Source organism: Equus przewalskii, chromosome 13, assembly GCF_037783145.1.
Source record: "Equus przewalskii isolate Varuska chromosome 13, EquPr2, whole genome shotgun sequence".
Classification (NCBI taxonomy): domain Eukaryota; kingdom Metazoa; phylum Chordata; class Mammalia; order Perissodactyla; family Equidae; genus Equus; species Equus przewalskii.
The window spans coordinates 7,435,341-7,461,027 of record NC_091843.1 but is presented as its reverse complement, the minus strand read 5'-3'; the positions used below and the strand labels follow the sequence as shown (position 1 = coordinate 7,461,027).

General features: G+C 37.1%; 1 protein-coding gene across 6 annotated transcripts in view; it reads left to right on the top strand.

Annotated features, from left to right (window-relative positions):
• CREBRF (CREB3 regulatory factor) overlaps positions 1-25,687 on the top strand; it is a 59,782-nt gene that overhangs the window by 31,683 nt on the left and 2,412 nt on the right. For all 6 annotated transcript variants that reach the window (XM_008509894.2, XM_008509903.2, XM_070569036.1 and 3 more), the window contains 2 exons: positions 521-594; positions 18,933-19,055. In XM_008509894.2, the coding sequence (XP_008508116.1) occupies positions 521-594; positions 18,933-19,055 (197 nt within the window). The remainder of the gene's footprint in view (positions 1-520; positions 595-18,932; positions 19,056-25,687) is intronic.

Here is a 25,687-nt window from a genome sequence, read left to right as displayed (position 1 = left end):
GTTTCCGGTTTTTGGCAATTATGAATACAGCAACCATAAACATTCACTTATAGGTGTTTGTGTAACATACGTTTTCATTTCTCTTGGGTAAATACCCAGGACTGTATGTTGAACTCTATAAAAAACTGCCAAAGTAGCTATTTCCCAATTAATAAAGTAAATTTAAAAAATATTTACTATTTTCCAAGGTAGCTGTACGTACTAGTTTACATGCCCACCAGCAACATATGAGAGTTCCTCTTACTTCACATTCTCTACAACACTTACTATTTTCAATTTTTGTTTGTTTATTTGGGTGTACTGGTCATAGCTTTATTTTTGAATGTGTACTAAAATTTTTTAAAAACCAGTTTGGATAAATGGTTATGTTGTGTTTTTTGGTTACTGAGTTCCTTGATAGAGACATCAGTAGGCAGTGATTTTTGTTGCTATTGGAAGATGTTTGACAGCAGCAAAAAGGAGTATTCATGAAATGACCACTTAAAACAAAAGGTGAACTAATTGCTTCTTCCTTTCACAGGGCTTGTCGGTTAAAGAAAAAAGCCCAGTATGAAGCTAATAAAGTGAAATTATGGGGCCTCAACACAGAATATGGTAAACCTAAACTTTTAAGAATTTGATTAACTTCCTGTTACCTTGCTGACCCCTTTCTTTTTCTTTGGTTTTGTTGTTTGCTTTCCCTGTATTCTGCCCAGTTTTAGTCCAGCCTCCTGTCCATGCAGTAAGCTGCATGCTCACTTTATTCATTCATGTCCTCCTTTTAGTGTGAGTGTCTGTATCTGGGGCTACGCAAGTCACATCTCTCCCCTAAATCTCGTCTCTACCTTAAAGAGCTGATCCACTTGTAACCACAGTCATCTCTTCCTTCCATTTTATGATTGTATTGCTGGGTTAGCCAATTTTATTTTATGAATTTAATTTAATTTTCTTTATTGCTGTAACATTGGTTTATAACATTATATGAATTTCAGGTGAACATCATTATATTTCGATTTCTGTGTAGATTACATCATGTTCACCACTCAAAGACTAATTACAGTCCATCACCCCACACATGTGCCACCCCTTTCACCCCCCTCCCTCCCCACTTCCCCTCTGGTAACCACCAATCCAATCTCTGTCTCTATGTGATTGTTTGTTGTTGTTTTTATCCTCTACTTATGAGTGAGATCATATGGTATTTGACTTTCGCCCTCTGGCTTATTTCCCTTAGCTTTATACCCTCAGGGTCCATCCATGTTGTCACAAATGGCCAGATTTCATCGTTTCTTGTGGCTGAGTAGTATTCCATTGTGTGTATATACCACGTCTTCTTTATCCATTTGTCCCTTCATCGGCACCTACATTGCTTCCAAGTCTTGGCTATTGTGAATGATGCTGCAATGAACATAGGGGTGCATGTGTCTTTATGCATTCATGTTTTCATGTTCTTTGGATAATTACCAAGCAGTGGAATAGCTGGATCATATGCCAGTTCTATTCTTAATTTTTGGGGGAATCTCCATACTGTTTTCCATTGTGGCTGCACCAGTTTGCATTTCCACCAGCAGTGTATGAGGGTTCCCTTCTCTCCACATCCTCTCCAACACTTGTTATCTCCTGTCTTGTTAATTGTAGCCATTCTGACTGGAGTGAGGTGATATCTCATTGTAGTTTTGATTTGCATTTCCCTGATAGCTAATGATGTTGAACATCCTTCATGTGCCTGTTGGCCATCTGTATATCTTCTTTGGAGACATATCTGTTTGGATCTTTTGCCTATTTTTTAATTGGGTTGTTGGTTTTTTTGTTGTTGAGATGTATGAATTCTTTGTATATTTTGGATATTAACTCCTTATGAGATATATGGTTTGCCAATATCTTCTCCCAGTTGTTAGGTTCTCTTTTCGTTTTCTTGATGGTTTCCTTTGCTGTACAGAAGCTTTTTGGTTTGATGTAGCCCTGTTTGTTTATTTTTCCTATTGTTTCCCTTGCCCAGTCAGACATGGTGCTTCAAAATATGCTGGTAAGGCCAATGTCAAAGAGTGTACTGCCTGTGCTTTCTTCTAGAAGTTTAATGGTTTCAGGTCTTACATTCAAGTTTTTAATCAATTTTGGGTTAATTTTTGTGTATGATGTAAGATAATTGTCTGCTTTCATTCTTTTGCACCTGGCTGTCAAGTTTTCCCAGCACCATTTATTTTTTTATTTTATTTTTTATTTTTTTCTGCTTTTTCTCCCCAAATCCTGCCAGTACATAGTTGTATATTTTAGTTGTGGGTCCTTCTAGTTGTGCGAGGTGGGACACCGCCTCAGCGTGGCCTGACGAGTGGTGCCATGTCTGTGCCCAGGATCTGAAACCTGGGCCACCAAAGCAGAGGGTGCAAACTAACCACTTGGCCATGGGGCCGGCCCCCCAACACCATTTATTGAAGAGGCTTTCCTTTCTCCATTGTATGTTCTTGGCTCCTTTGTCGAAAATTAGCTGTCCATAGATGTGTGGCTTTATTTCTGGCCTTTCGATTCTGTTCTGTTGATCTGTGTGTCTGTTTTTGTGCCAGTTCCATGCTGTTTTGGTTACTGTAGCTTTGTAGTATATTTTTAAATCAGGGAATGTGACACCCCTAGCTTTGATCTTTTTTTTTCAGGCTTCCTTTGGCTATTCAGGGTCTTTTGTTGTTCCATATAGATTTTAGGATTCTTTGTTCTATCTCTGTGGAAAATGTTGTTGGAACTTTGATAGGGATTACATTGCATCTGTAGATTGCTTTAGGAAGTATGGACATTTTAAGTATATAAATTCTTCAAATACGAGAGCATGGAATATCTTTCCATTTCTTTGTGTCTCCTTCAGTTGCTTTCAACAATGTTTTATAATTTTCGGTATACAGATCTTTTGCCTCTTTGGTTAAGTTTATTCCTAGGTATTTTATTCTTTTTGTTTCAATTGTAAATGAGATTGTGTTCTTAATTTCTCTTTCTGCTACTTCATTGTTAGTGTAGAAATGCAACCAATGTTTTTTAATTCATTATTTTTTAAATTTAATTTTTATTGAGTTAATGATAGGTTACAATCTTGTGAAATTTCAGTTGTACATTATTGTTTGTCACTCGTGTTGTAGGTGCACCCCTTCACCCTTTGTGCCCATCCCCACCCCGCCTTTCCCCTGGTAGCCACTAATCTGTTCTCTTTGTCTGCATTTTTAAATTCCTCATATGAGTGGAGTCATACAGAGATTGTCCTTCTCTATCTGGCTTATTTCACTTAATATAATTCAGCTCAAGGTCCATCCATGTTGCAAATGTGATGATTTTGTTCTTTTTTTACAGCTGAGTAGTATTCTGTTGCATGTATATACCACATCTTCTTTATCCAGTCATCAGTTGATGGGCACTTAGGCTGCTTCCACATCTGGGCTACTGTAAATAATGCTGCAATGAACATTGGGGTGCATGGGACTTTGGGAATTGCTGATTGCAAGCTCTTTGGATAGATACCCAGTAGTGGGATAGCTGGATCGTATGGTAGTTCTATTTTTAATTTTTTTTAGGAATCTCCATACTGTTTTCCATAGTGGCTGCACCAGTTTGCATTCCCACCAGCAGTGTACGAGGGTTCCTTTTTCTCCACAATCTCTCCAACATTTGTTACTATTTGTTTTGGTTATTTTTGTCATTCTAATGGGTGTAAGGTGATATGTTAGTGTAGTTTTGATTTGCATTTCCCTGATGCACAGCGATGATGAGCGTCTTTTCATGTGCCTATTGGCCATCCATGTATCTTCTTTGGAGAAATGTCTGTTCATGTCTCCTGCCCAGTTTTTGATTGGGTTGTTTGATTTTTTGTTGTTGAGTTGTGTGAGTTCTTTATATATTATGGATATTAACCCTTTGTCAGATGTATGACTTGAAATGCAACTGATTTTTTTATGTTGATTTTGTATCTTGCTACTTTACCATATTCATTTATTATTTCTAAAAGTTTTTTAGTGGATTCTTTAGGGTTTTCTATATGTAAAATCATGTCATCTGCAAATCGTGACAGTTTCACTTCTTCCTGTCCAATTTGGATCCCTTTTATTTCTTTTTCTTGCCTGATTGCTCTGGCTAAGACTTCCAATTCTATGTTAAATAAGAGTGGTGAAAGTGGGCATCTTTGTCTAGTTCCTGTTCTTTGAGGGATAACTTTCAGGTTTTCTCCATTGAGAATGCTGTTAGCTGTGGGTTTGTCATATATGGCCTTTATTATGTTGAGATACTTTCCTTCTATACCCATTTTATTGAGAGTTTTTATCATAAAAAGATGCTGTATCTTGTCAAATGCTGTCTCTGCATCTATTGAGATGATCATGTGATTTTTATTCTTCATTTTGTTAATGTGGTGTGTCACATTGATAGATTTGTGGATGTTGAACCATCCCTGCATCCCTGGAATAAATTCCATTTGATCATGGTGTGTGATATTTTTAATATATTGTTGTATTCAATTTGCTTGTATTTTGTTGAGGATTTTTGTATTGATGTTCATCAGTGATATTGGCCTGTAATTTTCTTCTTTTGTCTTGTCCTTTCTGGTTTTGGTATCAGGGTAATGTTGGCTTCCTAGAATATGGTAGGAAGCTTCCCCTCGTGTTAAATTTTTTGGAAGAGTTTAAGAAGGACAGGTATTAAAGTCTTCTTTGAATGTTTGGTATAATTCACCAGGGAAGCCATCTGGTCCTGGAATTTTATTTTTTGGGAGGTTTTTGATTACTGTTTCAATCTCCTTCCTGGTGATTGGTCTATTCACATTCTCTATTTCTTCTTGATTCAGTTTTGAAAGGTTGTATGACTCTTAAGAATTTATCCTTTTCTTCTAGATTATCCGATTTGTTGGTGTATAGCTTTTCATAGTATTCTATTATAATCTTTTATATTTCTGGGGTGTCTGTTGTAATTTCTCCTCTTTCATTTCTTTTTTTTTTTTTTAAGATTGGCACCTGTGCTAAAAGCTATTGCCAATCTTTCTCTTTTTCCTTTTTCTCCTGAAAGCTCCCTGGCACATAGTTGTATATTCTAGTTGTGATTGCCTCTGGTTGTGCTATTTGGGATGCCACCTCAACATGACCTGATGAGTGGTGCCATGTCCGCTCCCAGGATCCAAACCAGCAAAACCCTGGGCCACCAAAGCAGAGCGCATGAATTTAACCACTTGGCCGTGAGGCTGGCCCTCTCCTCTTTCATTTCTGATTTTATTTATTTGAGCCTTCTCTTTTTCTTGGTGAGTCTAGCTAAAGGTTTGTCGATTTTGTTTATCTTTTGAAAGAACCAGCTCTTGGTTTCATTGATTTTTTTTCTATTGTTTTTTTTTGGTCTTTATTTCATTTGTTCTGCTCTGCTTTTTATTATTTCCTTCCTTCTGCTGATTTTGGGCTTTGTTTTTTGTTCTTTTTCCAGTTCCTTTAGGTGCACTCTTAGGTTGTTTATCTGAGATTTTTCTTGTTTGTTGAGGTAGGCCTGTATTGCTATAAACTTCCCTCTCAGAACTGCTGCTGCTGTATCCCATAAATTTTGGCATATCATATTTTCTTTTTCATTTGTCTCCAGATATTTTTTTATTTCTTTATTGACCCAATTGTTGTTCAGTAGCATTTTGTTTAATCTCCACATAGTTGTGGCTTTTCTGATTTTCTTCCTGTACTTGATTTCTAGTTTCATACCTTTGTGGTCAGAAAAGATGCTTGGTATTATATCAGTCTTCTTAAATTTATTGAGACTTGTTTTGTGGTTTAATATGTGATCAGTCCTGAAGAATGTTCCATGTGCATTTGAAAAGAATGTATTTTCTGCAGTTTTTGGATGGAATGTTCTGTATATGTCTACTGAGTCCATCTGGTCTAATGTGTCATTTAAGGCCAATGTTTCCTTATTGGTCTTCTGTTTAAATGATCTATCCATTGGTGTAAGTGGAGTGTTAAAGCCCCCTACTATTGTTGTGTTACTATTTCTCCTTTTATGTCTGTTAATAATTGCTTTGTATCTTTAGATGCTTTTATGTTGGGTGCGTAGATATTTACAAGCATTATATCCTCTTGTTGGATTGTTCCCTTTATCATTGTGGTGCCCTTCTTTGTCTCTTGTTACAGTTTTTGTTTTAAAGTCTATCTTGTCTGATATAAATGTTGCTACCCCAGCTTTCTTTTCATTGCCATTTGCATGGAGTATCTTTTTCCATCCCTTCACTTTCAGTTTGTGAGTATCTTTAGGTCCGAAGTGTCTCTCTTGTATACAGTATGTATCTGGGTCTTGTTTTCCTATCCAATTGGCCACCCTGTGCCTTAAGATTGGAGCATTTAGTCCATTGACATTTAAAGTAGCTATTGATAAGAATGTACTTATTGCCATTTTGTTACTTTTTTTCTGTGTTGTAGTAGTTCTTCTCTGTTCCTTTCTTCTTCTCTTGCTCTCTTCCCTTGTGGTTTGATGGCTTTCTTTAGTATTATGTTTGGGTTCCTTTCTCTTAATTTTTTGTCTGTTTATTATAGGTTTCTGGTTTGTGATTACCATGAGATTCATATATAATAACCTATGTATATAGCAGTCTATATTAAGTTGATGGTCTCTTTAGTTTGACCTCTTCTAAAAGCTGTGCTATTTTACTCCCCTCCTCCCACATTTTGTGTTTTTGATATATCTAACCTCTTTTTGTGTGTGTGTATATCTGTTAGCCTCTTATCAGCGAGACAGATAATTTTAGTACTTTTGTATTTTGACCGCCATATTGTCTTCATAGTTGGTTGATCTGCTACCTTAACTGTATTTTTGCTTTTATCAGTGATTTTATTGCCTTTTTTGGGGGATAGTTTTATTATTCCTGTTTGTGATCTTCTCTTTCCCACTTAGATAAGTCCCTTTAGCATTTCTTGTAAAACTGGTTTCTTGCCGATAAGCTCCTTTAAGTTTTGCTTATCTGGGAAATTCTTTATCTCTCCTTCCATTCTGAATGATAACCTTGCCAGGTAGAGTACTCCTTGGCTGTAGGTTTTTTCCTTTCAGCACTTTAAATATATCGTGTCACTCCCTTCTAGCCTGTAAAGTTTCTACTGAGATTCAGCTGATAGCCTTATGGGGTTTTCTTTGTGTGCCACTTGTTGCCTTTCTCTTTCAGCTTTTAGGATTCTCTCTTTATCTTTAATTTTTGACATTTTCATTATATATGTGTGGGCGTCTTTGAGTTTATCTTGTTTACTGCTCTCTGCTTCTTGTACCTGGATGTCTATTTCCTTTCTTAGGTTAGGAAAGTTTTCAGCTACTTTATCTTCAGATAGATTCTCTGCCCCTTTGTCTCTCTCTTCTCCTTCTGGGACACCTGTAATACAAATGTTAGTGCACTTGATGTTGTCCCAGAGGTCCCTGAGACTGTTCTCATTCTTTTAAATTCTTTTTTCTTTTATCTCTTCAACTTGGATAATTTCCTCTAGTCTTTAGTCCAGCTTCCTGATCTGTTCTTCTGTATCATCTGCTCTGCTGTTGAGTCCCTTCATTTCCAGTATTGTATTCTTCATTTCTGATTTGTTCCTTTTTATATTTATATTTATAGCTTTCTTAAAGTTCTCACTGAGTTCATCTATTCTTCTCCCCAGATCAGTGAGCATCCTTTTGACTTTTTGTTTGAACTCTTCTGTCAGGTAGATTGTTTATTTCTGTTTCATTTAGTTCTTTTTCTGGGGTTTTGTCCTGTTCCCTTACTTAGAACGTATTCCTTTTCCTCTTTCTCTGTGCTTATATCTGTGTATTAGGTGGGTCAGCTGTGTTTTCTGATCTTGGAGAGGTGGCCTTGAGAGATGCCTTATGAGGCCCAGCAGTGTGCTTCCCTCTCATCACCAGTTCCAAATGTTCCAGGAGTCACCCCTGTGTGGGCTACATGTGTCCTTCTGTTGTGGCAGAGTTGCTCTTGCTGCAGGTGCCCAGGGATGCTAGTCTGTCCCCCTTGCCAGCTGGTTTTAATTCTCAGCTGTGTGTGGCTACTATGGACCCTTCAGTCACTTCACTGGGTGTTGGGAACCCCAGCAAAGTTGGCTGCAAGATCTAATAGCACATTCCTGTTGCAGTTTTTATGTTAAGTGAGTAGGCCCTCAGCATGGCTGATTGCTAGGCTCAGGGACTTACAGTTGCTGTAGGCCTCTGGCCTGCAAGGCTCTTGTCAGCTCTCTCATGGTTGCAGCTGAGTGGACGTGGCCCTAGGCATGGGGGCACCCAATTGTTTCAGGCTTTGGAAGGTGGAGCCAATCCCTTATGTGACTGTTTAAGAAGCACAAGTCTTCTGCAGCTGACAAGTTCCACTGCACACAGGGCCACACATACCATCAACACAGTCCTGCCCTGCGTGTGTCTCCTGACCCCCTGAAGCAGACTAGTTGCCCCACTGCAGAGGCACACACACTCTGCCAACTCCCGACACACTTTACCCACTCCTTGCGCACAGCTGCCCCGCAGAGGGAGACTCACTTGCCTGGTTGCAGAGGATCCAGGCACCCAGCCTGTGCAGGCCCACAAGTTCCCCAAGGGCTTACTGTTGGGACCAGCCCCTAAGACAGGCTTTCTGTCCTGGCTGAGCTGGATTAAACTGGTGCTCTAGTGGGTGGGACAGACCCTGGGCTAACAGGCCAGGGGAAGAACTCCAGTGGTGTCTGCCAGTGTCTGTGTCAGCATGCCTGTACTAGGTCACAGTAATGGCTGTTGCGAATGTCTCAGCCCCTGGAGGGGTCTCACCTCTCACCGAGATACACCCAGAGCCTATCAGGTGAGTCTCTTTTTCACCAAAAGTGTGCAGCTTTCTTTCTGGTGATTTTAGGTTGCTTTCTGAAACTGGTGAATTTGTGCATGGGCCCTTTAAGAGCTGGGGTTTTTTTCCCCTTATGTCCAATAGCTTTTCTGGGGGTATTTCCCATTGTTATTAGTAGCAAGCAAAGCCAGATATTATGAGACTTGTCTCGGTTGTGCTGAGTCCAAAGGATGCTTATAGCTGTAACGCTCCCCTGCTCAGGTCCCCCACTCCTCCAGGGAAGACTATGTACCTTAGGATTGCTCCCGGCTGGCCATGAAGCACCATGGCTTGCAAAGATGGCTTCTTTTCTCTCCAGATAGGAATTTCTGCCTCTTTCACCTCGGTCAGGACTGTCCCTTGTTATGGGGGTACTTTTTATGCAGTTTTCAGTTTTCTCTCAGGGGTGGTTGTTCCCAGAGTCATTGTAAATTGGTTGTGGGAGGAGGCAACTTCAGAGTCTACCTATTCCACCATCTTGACACCTTTCCTCTAGCCAATTTTATTGACTAATATTTATTTCAACATTTGAGTGGATAGTTTAGATTTGTTTTACAAATTTGATTGCTCATTAAAATCTTCTGTGTACATATAAAGATTCCTAGGCTTCTCCTCAGATCCTGTGAATTGGAATCTATGCACGTGGAACCCAAGAATCCATATTTTTAACACTTCCCAGATTATTCTTATGCAACCATCCTAACGCATATTTGGGAACTGTTGGTTTAGATGAGTGCTTCCCAATCTTTCACATCGTGGTACATAAAAAAATTATCATCTCTAAGGCATCCTGGAATACAGCAGAGTAGGCTGCTCATGGGAGGAGGCCCTATGGGCTGAGAGTATCATTATCTCACACACCTGGAACCCTTTTACAGCACACTAGAGACTTGGAAAGCTCTGGTTTTGTTCTTTGTAGTAAGAACTAACTTCCTTTCCCCCTTGCTCTGTTACTATTCCTTAAGCCTGGTATCATAAGTGTTTGTATGTTCCTTTGCCTCTAAAATTGTCCTCTTCACTGTGTAGCTCTTGGGCTAAGTTGTATCTGAAAATGGAACGGTGGTAAAAAGATCAATTATTATTTGTTTCTAGAGATTTTCTTAAGTCCAGCATGATGTCTGGCATGTAGGTGCTCAATAAACTGTGCAATTTTTCTTAATCCTTTACCTTGATTATCTTTTTTCCATTTGTGAGCGCAGATAGAGGATTTCCAACTGTGAAGTTTACAACTTGTGAAATGAACTGATGGTTTTATTTATTAATGGCCACTCAGGAGCTCTAATCAAGGTAAATGAATTAGGTTAAACCTTAGTTGGTTTCTTGGAATGGAAATTTACCTATTTTCCTATTATTCTTTCTTGCTGTTGAAACATTTTTGACCTTGAGCTCTGTGAGCGTGGCTGTATATTTAGTGATTGCAACGTTCTGGGCATTCACATTTCATTTTAGAACCCAGCTGATTCACACTGCAGGGAGGTGTGTTGGGCCACTGGGAGCCTTCTGGGTCTATGTTTCTTTGGACACATATTGGCACTTACCTGTGTGTTTTGAAAAACTGAAGTTAATGTATTTATCCATAATTATGTACATCTGTGTGGCTATATATTTTTGCATTTGTATATATGCAGCTGTATGCCCACAAACATATGCTTTGTGTTTGTGATGTAAATATATTCTAGAGTGGGGAACAGTTGAGAAGTTGGTAAGGTCCAGGAGTATGTGTGATTCTGAATGTATTGTTCTATCGCAAATTGAGTTTTGATGACTGCCTGAAATTTTTCTTGTTTCCAAAGCTAACTTAAAGCATCTGATATTTTCATGCAGGAAAAGGCTTATGTTTAGAAGGCAGCATTTTCTTCTCACTTAGTCAGCGTGGAGGAAGAGGACCTTCTCATTCATTTATTTCTCTTCCACTTCTTTCTTACCAGCATCTCTTCTCTAGTCTCTGTGAAAGAGAGCCTCACCTGTTGGTTTAGAAGGCATCTCAGAACCAATGAGATGCTCTTGTGTACTTTGCCACATGTAGTTTGAAAATTCTTTCTAGAGTTTCTGGTACATCTCGCAAGGGTATGGTGCCCTCGATTCCTCTAAATATCTGGGAGCCTCTTTCACTGTTCTGTGGACAACTTATTATCCATTACCTATCTCTTAACCCAGTGGTTTCTAGTATTTGTGATTCACAAATCAGTGACATTTGAAAAACATTTTGGGAGTTGGAAACTGTAGGTGTGCCAACTTTATATTTTGCCAGGTGAAAACATTAAAAAGAATGTCATCTACAATTGCTGTAATTTCATACAAGGAAGGATATTTTAGCAGTAAAAAATTGAGACAGGTATAATCTCACAATAGAATAAAATTAGCTTTATGAAAAATTTACTCTATTTTCCTTCTCGTTTTTAACTTATCATGAACTAGCACTGTTTGAGGGACTAGCTTTAGGGATCTAGTACTATACTACTCGTCTCATTCTGTCCGACCAAACCTCCTTCTGTTTATTCCTTCAACCAAAGCTCACAAGAAGCTGCTTTGTAGACTCAAATGTAGATTTGTTGACTCGAAATGGGAAATAGAACAACTGAGAGGACTGGAACTTCACCCTGACTGATGTATTTTGTCCCTAAGCAAGCTGTATGGGAAAATTAAAATTGGAAGATTCTTGAATGAACGTGGAATCAGAACAGGAGGGATCTGTTTATAGATTTAACGTTTGGCCTCAGTTTCTGAGAGCCAGATGCCTCTGTTTCCTGCTTGAGAAGGTTTTGGTAGTGTGAGAGCCCTTCACCTCTGCCCTCCCTGCCCCCGGCGTGCTGGGATGGACACTGCCCAGGTTTGAAAAGAACTGTTCTACTCTGTTTTAATTTTGATTTTATAGTGTTATTTTTTTCTATTTATTTATTTTTTTGCTGAGGAAGATTTGCCCTGAGCTAACATCTGTGCCAGTCTTTCTCTGTTTTGTATGTGGGTCACTGCCACAGCATGGCTGCTGAGAAGTGGTGTAGGACCACGCCCAGGAACCAAACCTGGGCTGCTGAGAGGAGTGCACCAGACTTAACCACTAGGACATGGGGCCAGCCCCTTCTTCCTTTTCTTTTTAAGAAATGTCATTTACTTTAGCTGTTGAGGATGTGGGAAGCTCATTGTTTCTCTTAAGTTCAGCCTGTATATTAATGTCCTGACAGTCATGTGCCACATAATGACATTTCGGTCAACAATGGGCCACGTATATGACAGTGGTCCCATAAGATTGTAATGGAGCTGAAAAATTCCTGTTGCCTAGTGACATCGTAGCCATCCTAAGGGTCACAGTACAAGGTGTTACTCATATGTTTGTGTTGATGCTGGTGTAAACAAACCTACTGCACTGCTGGTCATATAAAAGTATGGCATATACAATTATGTACGGTACACAATACTTGATAATGAACAACTTTAACTGGTTTATGTATTTACTATACTATACTTTTATTGTTATTTTACAGTATATTTTTTCTACTTATATAAAAAAATGTTTACTGTAAAGCAGTATACGCTGTTATACCAGCAGCAGCCTCATACATTTTGAGTTTACTGTGTCTCTTGATCGCATCATTTTCTCTTGTGCTTGATTTAATCTCATGTTGTTTTGTCTGTCGTGGCCCCTAAACATAGAAAATCCAGTGTTAATGTTGCCACTAAGAGGCTACATTGAGTGACTGACCTGGAAACGAAATTGAAAGTGATTAAGGACAATGAAGGTGGAAAAATTAGTGATGGTTATTGCTCTCCAGTCAGGCATGTCCCATTCCACCACAGCTATGAGCTTGAAGAACAAGAACAAAGTGACATAAGCTGTGAAAGGATCTGCTTCATTGAAGGCAACGAGACTAACATAAATTCAAGGAGGCCCTATATCAGACATTGAGAAACTTCTAATAACCTGCATTGAACATCAGACACAGAAGCGTATCCCTCTTGGCAACATGACGATCACAGCCAAAGCAGAAAGTTTGTTTGTATTGTTGAAAGAAAAGACTGGACCCGACTCCAATGTTGAATTTACTGCTAGCTCTGGATAGTTTAAATGATTCAAGAATCGTTGTTCATTATAATGTGAAAGTGAGTGGCGAGTCTGCAAGTGCTGATGTGAAGGCAGCTGAAGAGTTTTTGGAAACTCTAGATAAGCTGATTATGAAGGAAAATTACTTGCTAGAGCAAATATTCAATATGGATGAAACCTCCCTATTCTGGAAATGCATGCCTGAAAGGACCTTTATCCATAAGGAGGCCAAGTCAATGCCAGGTTAAAAACTCTTAAGGACAGGGTAACAGCCATGCTTGGGGGCAATGTTGCAGGCTCCAAATTGAAACCCTTTGTGATCTGGCACAGTGAGCACCCAAGGGCCTTCAAACATATCAATAAAGCACACACTGCCAGTGTACTACAGGAGCAATAAGAAGTCATGGGTGACCCAGCGCCTCGTCCCAGATGCCCTCCTGAATTGCTGTGCCAGGGGAGTGGAGAAGTACTGTTTGGAGAATGACATACCTTTCAAGATTTTGCTTATTGTTGATAATGCTCCCACGTAGCTCCTTTTATTGATGATCTTCATCCCAATATGAAAGCAGTGTTTCTCTCTCCAAATACCACCTCTTTGATCCAACCAATGGATCAAGGAGTTATAGGAGCTTTTAGAGGCCTACTACCCAACAAGGACCTTTGCCCAGGCAGGCTATTGCTGCAACTGAGGAAGGCACTGAGAAGACACTGATGCAGTTGTGGAAGGATTATAACATCTGTGCTGCATCAAGAACCTTGCTGGAGCTTGGGGTGATGTCACCAAGGAATGTATAAATGGCATCTGGAAGATACTCAAGAGGTTTGTCCATGACTTCAGAGGGTTTGCCAAGGATGAGGAGGTTGCAGAAATCAACAAGGCTGTGGCTGAGATGGCAAACAACTGTAACCTTGTTGTGGATGAGGATGACATTGAGGAGCTTCTAGAGGTGGTTCCTGAAGAATGGACTAATGAGGAGTTGTTGGAACTGGAATAGGAATGCCTAGTTGTAGAAGAGGCAAGAGGAAAGGAAACTGCAAGAGAAGAAAATGAAGAACCTCCAAGGAAATTCACAGTGAAGGCTTTAGCAGAAGCTTTTGCAGACCTCAGCAAGCTCCTTAAAAAGTTTGAAAACATGAATCCCAACACCAAAAGGTTTTCATTAATAGAGAGGAATGTTCATGGTGCATTATCTGCTCACAAGCAAATCTATCATGAAAAAAAGAAAGAAACCAAGTAAACCACCATGGATGTATTTCTGAAAAGAGTGACGCCTCCTCAAGAAGAGCCTCAGGCAGGTCCTTCAGGAGGTGTTCCAGAAGAAGGCATTGTTATCATAGGAGATGACAGCTTCATGCATGGTACTGCCCCTGAAGGCCTTCCTGTGGACAAGATGTGGAGGTGGAGGACAGTGAGATTGATGATCCTGACCCTGTGTACGCCTGGGCTAAAGTGTGTGCTTGTGTCTTAGTTTTTAACAGAAAAGTGTACAAAGTGAAAAAAAAAAAGTTTTAAAAATAGAAGAAAGCTTATAGAATAAGGATATAAAAAATATTTTTATACAGCTGTACAGTGTATTTGTGTTTTATTTTTTTATTTTTTTGAGGAAGATTAGCCCTCAGCTAACTACTGCCAGTCCTCCTCTTTTTGCTGAGGAAGCCTGGCTCTGAGCTAACATCCGTGCCCATCTTCCTCTATTTTATATGTGGGACGCCTACAACAGCACGGCGTGCCAAGCAGTGCCATGTCTGCACCCGAGATCCAAACCAGCGAACTCCGGGCCGCTGAGAAGCGGAACGTGCAAACTTAACCGCTGTGCCACCGGGCTGCCCCTGTATTTGCGTTTTAAGCTAAGAATTATTATAAAAGAGTCAAGAAGTTAAAAGAATTAAAAGCTTATAAAGTAGAAAAATTACAGGTAAGCTAAGGTTAATTTATTGAAAAAAGAAAACTTGTTTATAAATTTTGTGTAGCCTAAATGTACAGTGCTTATAAAGACTACAGTAGTGTGTGGTGATGTCCGGGCCTTCACATTCACTCACCACTCACTCATTGACTCGCCCTGAGCAACTTCCAGTCCTACAAGCTCCATTCATGGTAAGTACCCTATACGAGTGTACCATTTATTATCTTTTATGCTGTATTTTTACTGTACCTTTTCTATGTTGAGATATGCAAATACCATTGTGTTACAGTCGCCTACAGTATTGAGTCCAGTAACAAGCTGTACAGGTTTGTGGCCTAGGAGCAACAGGCTACACCATGTAGCCTAGGTGTGTGTTAGGCTACAAAATGTAGGTTTGTGTAAATCTATTCTATGATGTTTGTATAACGAAGAAATTGCTTAATAATGCATTTCTTAGAACATATTCCTGTTGTTAAATGATGCATGACTTTATTAATATTTCAGTACATGGTGTTCTCTCTGTTATTTGTCGAGAAGCAGCATAAAATTTTTGTTTTATGTGATTTAGGGGTCAGCTGTGCTTTTCTTACTTAGTTGCACATTTTACCAACATTGTCCCTGCATGTAGTTTTAAACTGCCCCCGCCCCCAATTATTTCTCACTTCCCTCTTCATCATCAGTTTAGAGTGGTCTCTTCTCAGTATTACTAGTTGAGGGTTAGCAGTGCACTGATTTCAGAGCAGTCTCTGAAGAGACAGAGATTTATTTCAGACCATAAGAATCCTGTGTGTTGAAATTGGAAATGTGTTTTTCCTCCAACTTTATTGAGGTATAATTGAAGTACAATAATTCTACATATTTAAAGAGTATAGTTTGATTAGTTTGAACATAATGTATATACGTGTGAAACCAATCAAAATAGTGAACATTTTGATTACCTCCGGAAGTTTCCTAGTGCCCCTTTGTAAGCATCCCTCTCTTCACTCCTATCCCTGGGTAGCCACAGTCTGCTTTCTGTCACTATAGATTAGTTTGCAGTTTGTAAAATTTTATATTAATGGAATGCTACAATATGTTCTCTTTTTTTGCGTGGCTACTTCCACTCAGCGTAATTATTTAAAAATTCTTCTATGTTGTTACTTGTATCAATGGTTAGATCCTTTTCATTGCTGAATAGTATTCCACTGTATTGGATATACTGCAATTTGTTTATCCATTCACTTGTTGATGGATACTTGGGTTTTGTCTAGCTTTTACTGTAACAAAACTGCTATGAATATTCCTGTACAAATGTTTGGGTGGACATATGTTTTAGTTTCTCTTGGTTGAATACCTAGAAGTAGATTGTCTGGATCATGGGATAGGTGTATATTTAATTTTATAAGAAACTGCCAAACTGTTTTCCAAAATGGTTGCACCGTTTACATTCTCAGAAACGGTGTAGGAGGGTTCTAGTTGGTCCATATCCTTGCTAACACTTGGTAGAGTCAATCCTCTTAATTTTAAACAACCTAGTGGGTGTGTGGCAGTATCTCATTGTGGTCTTAATTTGTATTTGATTAATGATATTGAGCATCTTTACTGTGCTTGTTGACTATTCATATGTTTCGTGCGTGTGTGAAGTGCCTGTTCAAATATTTTACAATTTAAAACATTTGTCTTCTAAAAATTCTTTGTTTATTCTAAATACAAGTTCTTTCTCTGATATGTATTGGAAATATTTTATCCTAGTCTTTGGTTTCCCTTTTTTTCTCATTGACTTCTTTCAAAGACCAAACATTTTTAGTGAAATCCAATTTGTCAGTTTTTCCTTCTATATTTCGTATTTTTTGTGTTCTAAGAAACTTTGCCAACTCCAAAATTGCAAATATTTTCTTGTGTATTTTCTCCTAGAATTCATATAGTTTAGGTTTTACATTTAGGTTTATGATCCATTTTAGGTTAATTTTTGTGTATGGTGTCAGATAAGAGTTGATGTTAATTTGTTTCCACGTGAATATTCGGTTGATCAAGCACCATTCATTGAAAAAAACTTTCCCCATTGAATGGTTTTTGCGCCTTTGTCAAATCAATTGACCCTCTGTGTATGGGTCTGCTTCTGGACTCTGGCATTGTGTTCCGTTCATGTTTGTCTACCTTTATGTGAATACAGATTGTCTCGATTACTGTAGTTTATAGTAAATCTTAAAGACAGATGGTCCTTGTAAGTTTTCCACTTTTGTTCTTTTCTTTCAAAGTTGTTTTGGCTATTCTAGGTCCTTCACATGACCATATAAACGTTGGAATCAGTTTATCACTTTTTACATAAAAGCCTACTGAGATTTTGATTAGGATTGCTTTTAACCTGCAGATCAATTCGGAGAGCACTACCTTCTTAACAAAATGGAGTCTTCTAATCCGTGAGCTTAGTTTCTCTTTCCGTCTAGTTAAAGTTGTCATTAATTTCTCTCTGCCTCGTTTTATAGTTTTCAGTGTAGAATACTTGAATGTCTTTTGTTAGACTTATTCCTGGGTGTTTTGTATTTTTTGGTGCTGCTGTAAATGGAATCTTTTTGAAATTTTATTTTCAAATTCTTTGCTGCTAATATATAAATGGATTTTTGTGTACTTTACTTTTGTGTCTTATCTTGCTAAATTTGTTTATTAGTTCCAGTCGTAGGTATGTAGATGCCCTGGTATTTTCTATTTAAGCAATCATCGTTTGCAAATAAGGATGGCTTTATTTCTTCCATTCTGATCTTTATTTCTTTTATTTCTTTTTCTTGCCTCATTGCAATGTGTAGACATTGAGTAGAAGTGGTGATTGCCTTGTTGCAATCTCATGAGGGAACTCCTTCACGTTTAAGTATTATGTTGACTGTAGGCTTTTTTGTAGATGAGATGCACTCTGTCATTTTGAGTACATTCTCTTCTTTTCCTAGTTTGATTTGTCATGAATGGGTGTTGAATATTATCATATACTTTTTTTTTGCATCTACCAGAAGAATCATGTTGTTGCTCTCATTTATTCTGGTAATATATCACATTTTCGCCTGTTAATATGGTGAATTACATTAACTGATTTTTTAATATTAAACCAACCTTGCATCTTGGAATAAACTTTGCTTGTTTGTGATGTATTTTCCTTTTTATATTAGAGTCTATTGCAAATATTTTGTAAGGTTCTATTCTAATATTTTAAGCTGGATTCTGTTGCTACTATTTTAAGAATTTCTGTGTCTGTATAAGAGAGAAATATTGCTCTGTGATTTCCTTTTTTTTGTAATGTCTTTGTCAGGTTTTGGTATTTGGGCTTTACTGGCATTATGGAATGAATTGAGCCATGATCTTTCTTCTTTTTCGAAAAAGTTTGATAAGATTGATTTTATTTCTTCATTGTATATTTGATAGAATTTTCCATTAAAACCTCCTAGATTTTTCTTTTGGGAATGTTTTTGGATGAATTCAATTCCTTTACTAGAGAGAGGCTGTTCAGATTTCCCATTTCTTCTTGTGTTGATTTTGTTAAGTTGCATTTTCAAGAAATTTGTTCATTTCATCCAATTTGTTGAATTTGTTACTGTAGCGTTTTCTTATTATCCTTTTAATGGCTCTAGATTCTGAAGTGATAACCCCTTTTTCATTCCAGATATAGGTGACTCATTGGTCTAGATGGGGATGGGGGTGGGAGTGGGGATCAATTTTGTTAATCTTTTCAAAAATCAGCTTTTAGCTTTAAGTTTCTGTGTTGTGTTTTTCTCTATTTGTGTTCTGTTTCATTGATTTCTGCTGTTATCTTTATTATTTCCCTCTTCCTATTTAATTTTGGTTAATTTTTCTCTTTTTTTTAAGCTTCATAAGATGGGAAAATTTGTTTTTAAACCTTTGCCTTTGAAGGACTTTGTTTGATTTATTTAATAAACATTTACTAAGATCCTGGGATTTGATATACCAGGCACTATCATTGGTCTGAAAGCTATGAAGACAAGTAAGGCAAGTTGCTTACAGGATAGTGGACATGGATATATCTACAATGTGTTATCAAAACTGGAACATTATTTGAAATTAGTCTCTTTGGATAAGCAAGCTTTTATAACCATCACTCCTTAATGTTTTCTTACACATTCTTCATTTTTAGTTGAATATCTGTTCGATATTAATATTTATAACTAAAAGCAAATTCTTCCATGTTAGTGACGTGTTCCAAGTGTCTTGTTCTGTCTTACAGATAATTTATTGTTTGTAATCAACTCCATCAAGCAAGAGATTGTAAACCGAGTACAGAATCCAAGAGAGGAGAGAGGACCCAACATGGGGCAGAAGCTTGAAATTCTCATTAAAGATACTCTTGGTAAGAAGAATATTGGATAAATTAATAACAAATAATAACATGCAGTGTAAGATGTATGATTCAAGGGGAAGTTAAAAATTCTTTTAAGGAAGAACTCAAGTACTCTCACTGTAGTTACTCTCCTTTACAAGTAATTTTGTCGTTGGAGATTGAACATTCATAAACATGTACTGCTGGTTACTACAGTTTGTTATTTAGATTTCATCACTGAACTGTTTTAACACTCAGGAAAGCTAAACTTCTAGAAACTTTAATCTTCTATGGGGAAAGTAAAGAACCCTGAGCTGTCAGGCCTGCAGTTTATACTTTAGTGGAGGTTCTTACCTATTTGTTTTACTCAGTAATGCATTTCACAGGATTCTAACAAGCTTAATTATCTGGTTTTTCCATCCCTGAACAGATTAATTATACAACGTGCAGAGGAACAGAGAGGAAGGCATCCAGAAGTCAGGCAGAGTGGTATCCGACAGGGAAGGCAGAGATAGCTCGTGTAGACATAGACATGAGAACTCTAGAGGCCCAGGAGCTTAGCTGCCATAGGAGCAAATCACCTTACAGATCAGTAGCATCTAGGGACATTGCAGCCTAATGCAATTCATGAAAACCCTGAAGCATCATAAAATTGGTTCAGCTATATTGTATATTCTTTGTTTAACAGTATTTATTCTAGGACTGTCTCTTACAAACTGGTTCTTACATAGTCATTGTGTAGAGTGGTAAACTTCAGTTACCTGAGAATTTTCTTCCAGTTCATTTTTCCCCAGGATGCTGATTGTTTATTGAATCAGGTCACTTAAAAGAATTAGAGCTTACTTTTGTTTTTTTTTTTTTTAAAGATTTTATTTTTCCTTTTTCTCCCAAAGCCCCCTGGTACATAGTTGTGTATTTTTAGTTGTGGGTCCTTCTAGGTGTGGCATGTGGGATGCTGCCTCAGCATGGCTTGATGAGTGGTGCCATGTCTGTGCCCAGGATTTGAACCGGTGAAACCCTGGGCCGCCAAAGCACAGTGCACAAACTTAACCACTCGGCAAATGGGGAAGACCCCTAGAGCTTACTTTTCAATCATTGATTAGTTATTTACCTGAATTTTAGAGTAACAAGCGCTATAATTTGTTTTATTTTTTTTTACTTGTAAATATCTTGGAATTTTTTTACATTTCTGTTGACAATTTTTCTGACTTCTAGTTACTATAAATTCATTCATTTCAGAAAATTTTTTCAGTGCATACTGTGTACCAGGTATTGGGGGATACAGGAATGAATAACAGAGACTTGATCACTATCCTTATGAAGCTTATAGTCTAAAAATGGAAGACAAAGAATAAACAGAAAAACAAAAGTAATAAATTGTGATAAATGCTTTGAAGAAATAAAGATACCTAGATGGAGTGGAGTGAGCAAGAATTGTTTATTTCTCTATATATTTCTCATAGTTACCCAAATGATTGCATTTTCTTTAATTAAAAATAAATGCACATTGAATGCTTCCATGTGTTTAGTAAGTTTCTCATTGTCTTTGAAATTACTTACTAGTTTCTCTTATCAGCACTGTGTTAATACTGAATGTAAAATATACTAATGTTTTTGATGACAATTTGCAATCTTTGGTAACTTGAGCAGTGCATATAGATTTTGACCCAACAATTTCATGAAATTTGACAACTTTCATGTTTCAAGGCCAAAGGAGAAGATATTAGAGAGATCAAGAGCCAGGAAAAAAGGATTCCTTAGGTGTATTAGGAAGGGCTAACCAGCTAAAATTTATTGAGTACTTATTGTGATCCAGGACCTATCTGTTCAGGGTGTTTAGTCATTTACTTCCATAATTCTGTGAAGGAGGTATTATTATCTTGGTTTTACAAATGAGTAATTGGAAGCCCAGCAAGGTATTAAGTATCTTGCTGCTAGTCATACAACCAATAAGTGGCAGAACTAGGAGCAGAACTAAGTTCTCCTAGTTCCAGTGTTTACTCTGTACCCACATATTGTCACTTAGCCCTATCATCTGACGTTTATCTCTGTATAGTTTCTGAACTGTATAGTTGACAAGTGGCCCACTAATTGCTTCATCCAATAGGCTTACTTGAGAATTTATTTTTCTTGACATTCTATGTAGCATTTGATACTTTTGAGCATTTATCTTCGTTCTTGAAGCATTTTCTTTATTTTGAGGCATTTTAGGTTCTACATGTTTACCATGGAGGTTTACCAAAAATGCTAGTGGTTTCTCTGTGGCTCTAGCAATACCCACTGGTCATGTCCAGAAATTAAGATTATGTTTTCAAAAAACAAACTTCGTTTAGTGTAGTGGTTAAAATCAGAGCATTTGAAATCACTTCTAGATCAAGCCCTGCCACTCACTGTGTGAGAACCCCAGGAGAGTGAGTTCACGTCCCTCAACCTAATTTTATTCATCTATAAAACGTGGACAGTTGTGTGAATTAAATGGGAACAGTGTATATAAAGCACTTGGCGCACTGCTGAACATATAAATTCTCAATACTCAGTAAGCATTAGCTGTTGATGTTATATTACATCTTAAATATTTGGATTTTTTTTCTTAATTTTATTTCCACATTGTTCCTGAACTACGTCATTCATATTTTAGCAAATTGAAGATTTTTTTTCATGACAAAGCCAATTAAAATTAGTTAAATGCCTAAATTGCACACTTACAACATAATATTAACCTGAAGATTATTTGTAATATAGCTTGCTAAGAAAATAGATATAATTTCCTATTTAAGTGTTCCAAATGGTAGAACATTTCAGTGATTATTGCTTTATCAGTAGTTAATAATCAATTCCTTTCGCTAAGCTTTGGAAAATGATTCAAAAATAGTAACTGGGTAAGTTGATAGAATAGTAAAATGAATTGAATATGCAATTATTATATTTGCAGAATTACTTTATTCAAAAGTAGAGTTGCAAATTCATATAAAAATAAAGTACATATGAAATGAAACAAAATTAAGAACAGTATATTTGTACAAAAAATTTATCAACACTATGAAAGGTTGAAAGTTTATCTTGAACAAAACTGTATTTAAATTAAAAACAATCTTAGCTGAAGAGTAGATCCTCAATATTAGTATTTTCCTAAACAACCAATTATTTCCTACCTCTATGTAGATTAATTCAGTACCCAAACATTAATCAAAACAGGGAATAAGAATGGTGAATTTGCTTGGCTTTTTCTTCAAATGGATTGATGTTATTTCTAATGTCTTCTTTCAGTGCATTTCTCTCTTTTCTTTCTTGTTCCTTAAAATCATTTGCAGTCATCCTTTGTTAGGTAGAGGGAAGAATTTAATATTACAAGGAAAAATTCTTTCTACGTTTTTGTTTTTTAATTTAAAGGCTTTGTATGTTGCTAAACTTGTCTATTTCCTTTACAACTGAAAGTCAGTTTTATCAGATAGAGAATCCTGGGCTCACGTTTTCTTTCCTTGAGTATTTTAAATATGTTTCTCCATTTTTCTCCTGACATAAAGTATTGCTATTGAAAAGCCTAATGATTGCCTAATTTTCTTTCCATATAAGTCATTTATTATTTTTGCCTAGATGTCAACAGGATTTTTTCTTTTTCTTTAAATCCCAATAATTTTATTAGACTATATCTTGGAGTTGGTCATTTTAGGTCGATATTCTCATGTATGCATTGTGCTCTTTCAATACACGGTTTCACATCTTTTTAGTGTTTGACCCCTTCCCTTTCTTTGGTTCTCTTCTTCAAGGACTCATTATTTGTGGGTTGGATCTTCTTTGCCTATCTTCAGTATTTTCTGAAGGATATTCTCTTTTTCTCAAATCTTTTTTTATCTCTTAGTTTCTATATGCAGTTTCAAATCTTTTTAGTATTTGACCCCTTCTCTTTCTTTGGTTCTCTTCTTCAGGGACTCATTATTTGTGGGTTGGATCTTCTTTACCTATCTTCAGTATTTTCTGAAGGATATTCACCTTTTCTCAAATCTTTTTTTCTCTCTTAGTTTCTTTTATTTTAAAATTCCTTCTTTTCACCTCCATTTCTCCTAAAAACATTATCTGGTGTGTTTATTTGCTGCTCTTATATTCTTTTTAGTTTTGTCTTAATTTCAGGAATTAATTAATTCTGTTTCTTTTTTGAGTTCTATCACCTTATTTCTGAGTTTTTGTATTTCTGATTTATGTTGTTCTTTGATGTCTTTTAGCATTTTCTTTAATCTCTTTTAGTTCATTTGAAATATTTAGTTCGTTTTGAAATAACAGTGGGTTATGACCATTTGGGATAATAATAGTGGGATCTGACCATTTTTTGGTTCTATCTTTCAGGCACACTTTGATTGTTTGTAGGAATCTTCTTTTTTGCCTTTTTTTCTTACAATAACTTTTTATGGGATTTTGACCTTGATTCTTTTCTGTTGGTCATCTGTATGTGAAATTAGTTTTTCAAAAGAAAGTTTGGTTCCGAGTAGCTTTCCTAACTTCAAACTTCAGACTCCCCTGTTTTCAGTTAATATAAAAAAATATTTTGTATTCGTTTATGAGATAGTCATTCAGTCCAGTCACAAGAGGGGACACACGAGAGGAGCGGGAAAAGAAAGTTTATCCCAGAGAGACAAAGTCACTGCATGCCACTGCATGCCACAAGGAGGACACCTGGAGGGCATGCTAAGGGAGCGGTTCAATCAAGCAGGTAGGAAGGAGACAGAGAAACAAATGAACCGAGGGCAAGTGTTTTTGTTGGAGGTCAAGGTGAAGTGCAAACGGTGTGAGGGCATTTCTTTGGTGCATTTGAATGTCACTGGGCCACAGTCAGGTGAGAGCAAGAAGTGGAAAGTGTGGCGGGGGACAGCCTTATCACACTAGGGCACATGGCAGCTTGCTTTCTGAGATTTCTTGTCCTGCACCCTTCCACAGTTTTATCTGGACCGTCTCTTTCTTTCCTGTCTATTGTGCCTGTCTTGCTAATTTTGATTCTTATTCATCCTGGCTCCTGTCCTGCAAGGGAGTCCTGGCTGGTCAGTCTTCTGAGTTCACAGAGGCTAGACTGCTCCAGCCTCTTCACATCTTACTGTGGGCTCCTTGTGTTCACTATTCAGTTGGGCAAAATCTCTCTCAGCTTCAGCTCTTCCTTCTCATGTTGGCCTCCTGTGCCTTCCAGTGAGGAACCTGTTGGCTATTTTAGACTTCACTTGTTTTCAGGTCTATTGTTTCCTTTTGACTCATCCCATACAAGTGTTGATAATGTTAATACTATGCAGGTCTTATAGCTTTGGGTAATTTTTTCCCACTGTCTTGAATTTTGAGGTTCATGGAGATACCTTGTCACTTGTTAATGTTTTCCATGGGCTTATGGTTTTACTATTTAATTGCTGGTTTTATATGGGGAATTGAGATTAAAAATCTATGCTGCCATGGAACTGTCTTCCCAGAATTCCCCTCTGGAGCAGTTTAAATATGTTAGAGTTTCTTTTTCTTAAAGGTTTGGGGGAATACTCTTTGAAATTATCTGGCCCGCTGTGTTTTCTGTGATTAACTCTTTGAAAACGTTCTCTCTGTCCTCTATGATAATTTGCCTGTCAGATTACAAGCTCTTCTGGAATCAGTTTTGATAATTTATATATTCCTAGAAAATTATCCACTTAAATTTATTAAATTTATTAAAATTATTTTTGTTTTTACATTTCTTCTGTGTTAGTGGCTAGTGCTCCATTTTTATTTATTTTCTATCTATTGTATTCTCCTTTATTTCCTGAATCACTTAGTTATAGGCTAGTCTACCTTTTCCCCCAAAGAACCAACTCTTGAGTTTATCAATTCTTCTAATTTCTTCAGTTAGATGCTTAAGTCATTTCTTTTTATTCTTTCTTGTTCATTGACATACTTAAAAACCTTTGAGATTTCTTTTAAGCACTGCTTTAGCTATAACTCATAAATTTTAATGTCATATTTTAATTGTTTTCTGAATACTTTGAAGTTTTAGGTTTGATTCACTCTTTGACCCAAGAATTGTTTGAGAGAGATTTAAAAATTTTCTAGAAGGTAGGGATTACTATTTTCTAGTTTTATTAACTTCTATTTTTTGTGAATTATTGAGCTTTTTTTCACTACCTAATATATGATTACAATTTTAAATGTTTTGTGGGCATTTGAAAAGAAGGTATATTTTCTGTTTTATATTGACTCCATTATATATCAATTAGATAATCTTAATTATGTCTTCTTTTCCTTTTTATTTTTGTAGGTGGTATCCATTTACTCTGTGTAGAACTGAGAAAACCTCACACTAATGTGTTTCAGTTTCTTCTCGTATGTTCTGGGTTTCTGCCTTTAAATGCTGGGCTGTTGGAATAGGACCCATTACTGGGCTCTCCTGTGCGTTACAGTCCTCGTCATCCTGAGGCACACTTCTGTTACAGCTGCTTTTACGAACACGCTTGATCACGGCTTTTTCCCTGAATTCAGTCTTGTCTGGTATTACAATCGTGAACGAAGCTTTCTTACTATTTTATGATTGCTTGCTATCCCTTTGCTCACCCTTTTATTTTTAATGTTTCTGAATCACTTTCTATTGGATACATCTCTTTAAAAAACATTTTTAATTAAAATTTAATTTAATTTTGATTTGCATATCATAAAATTCACTCTTA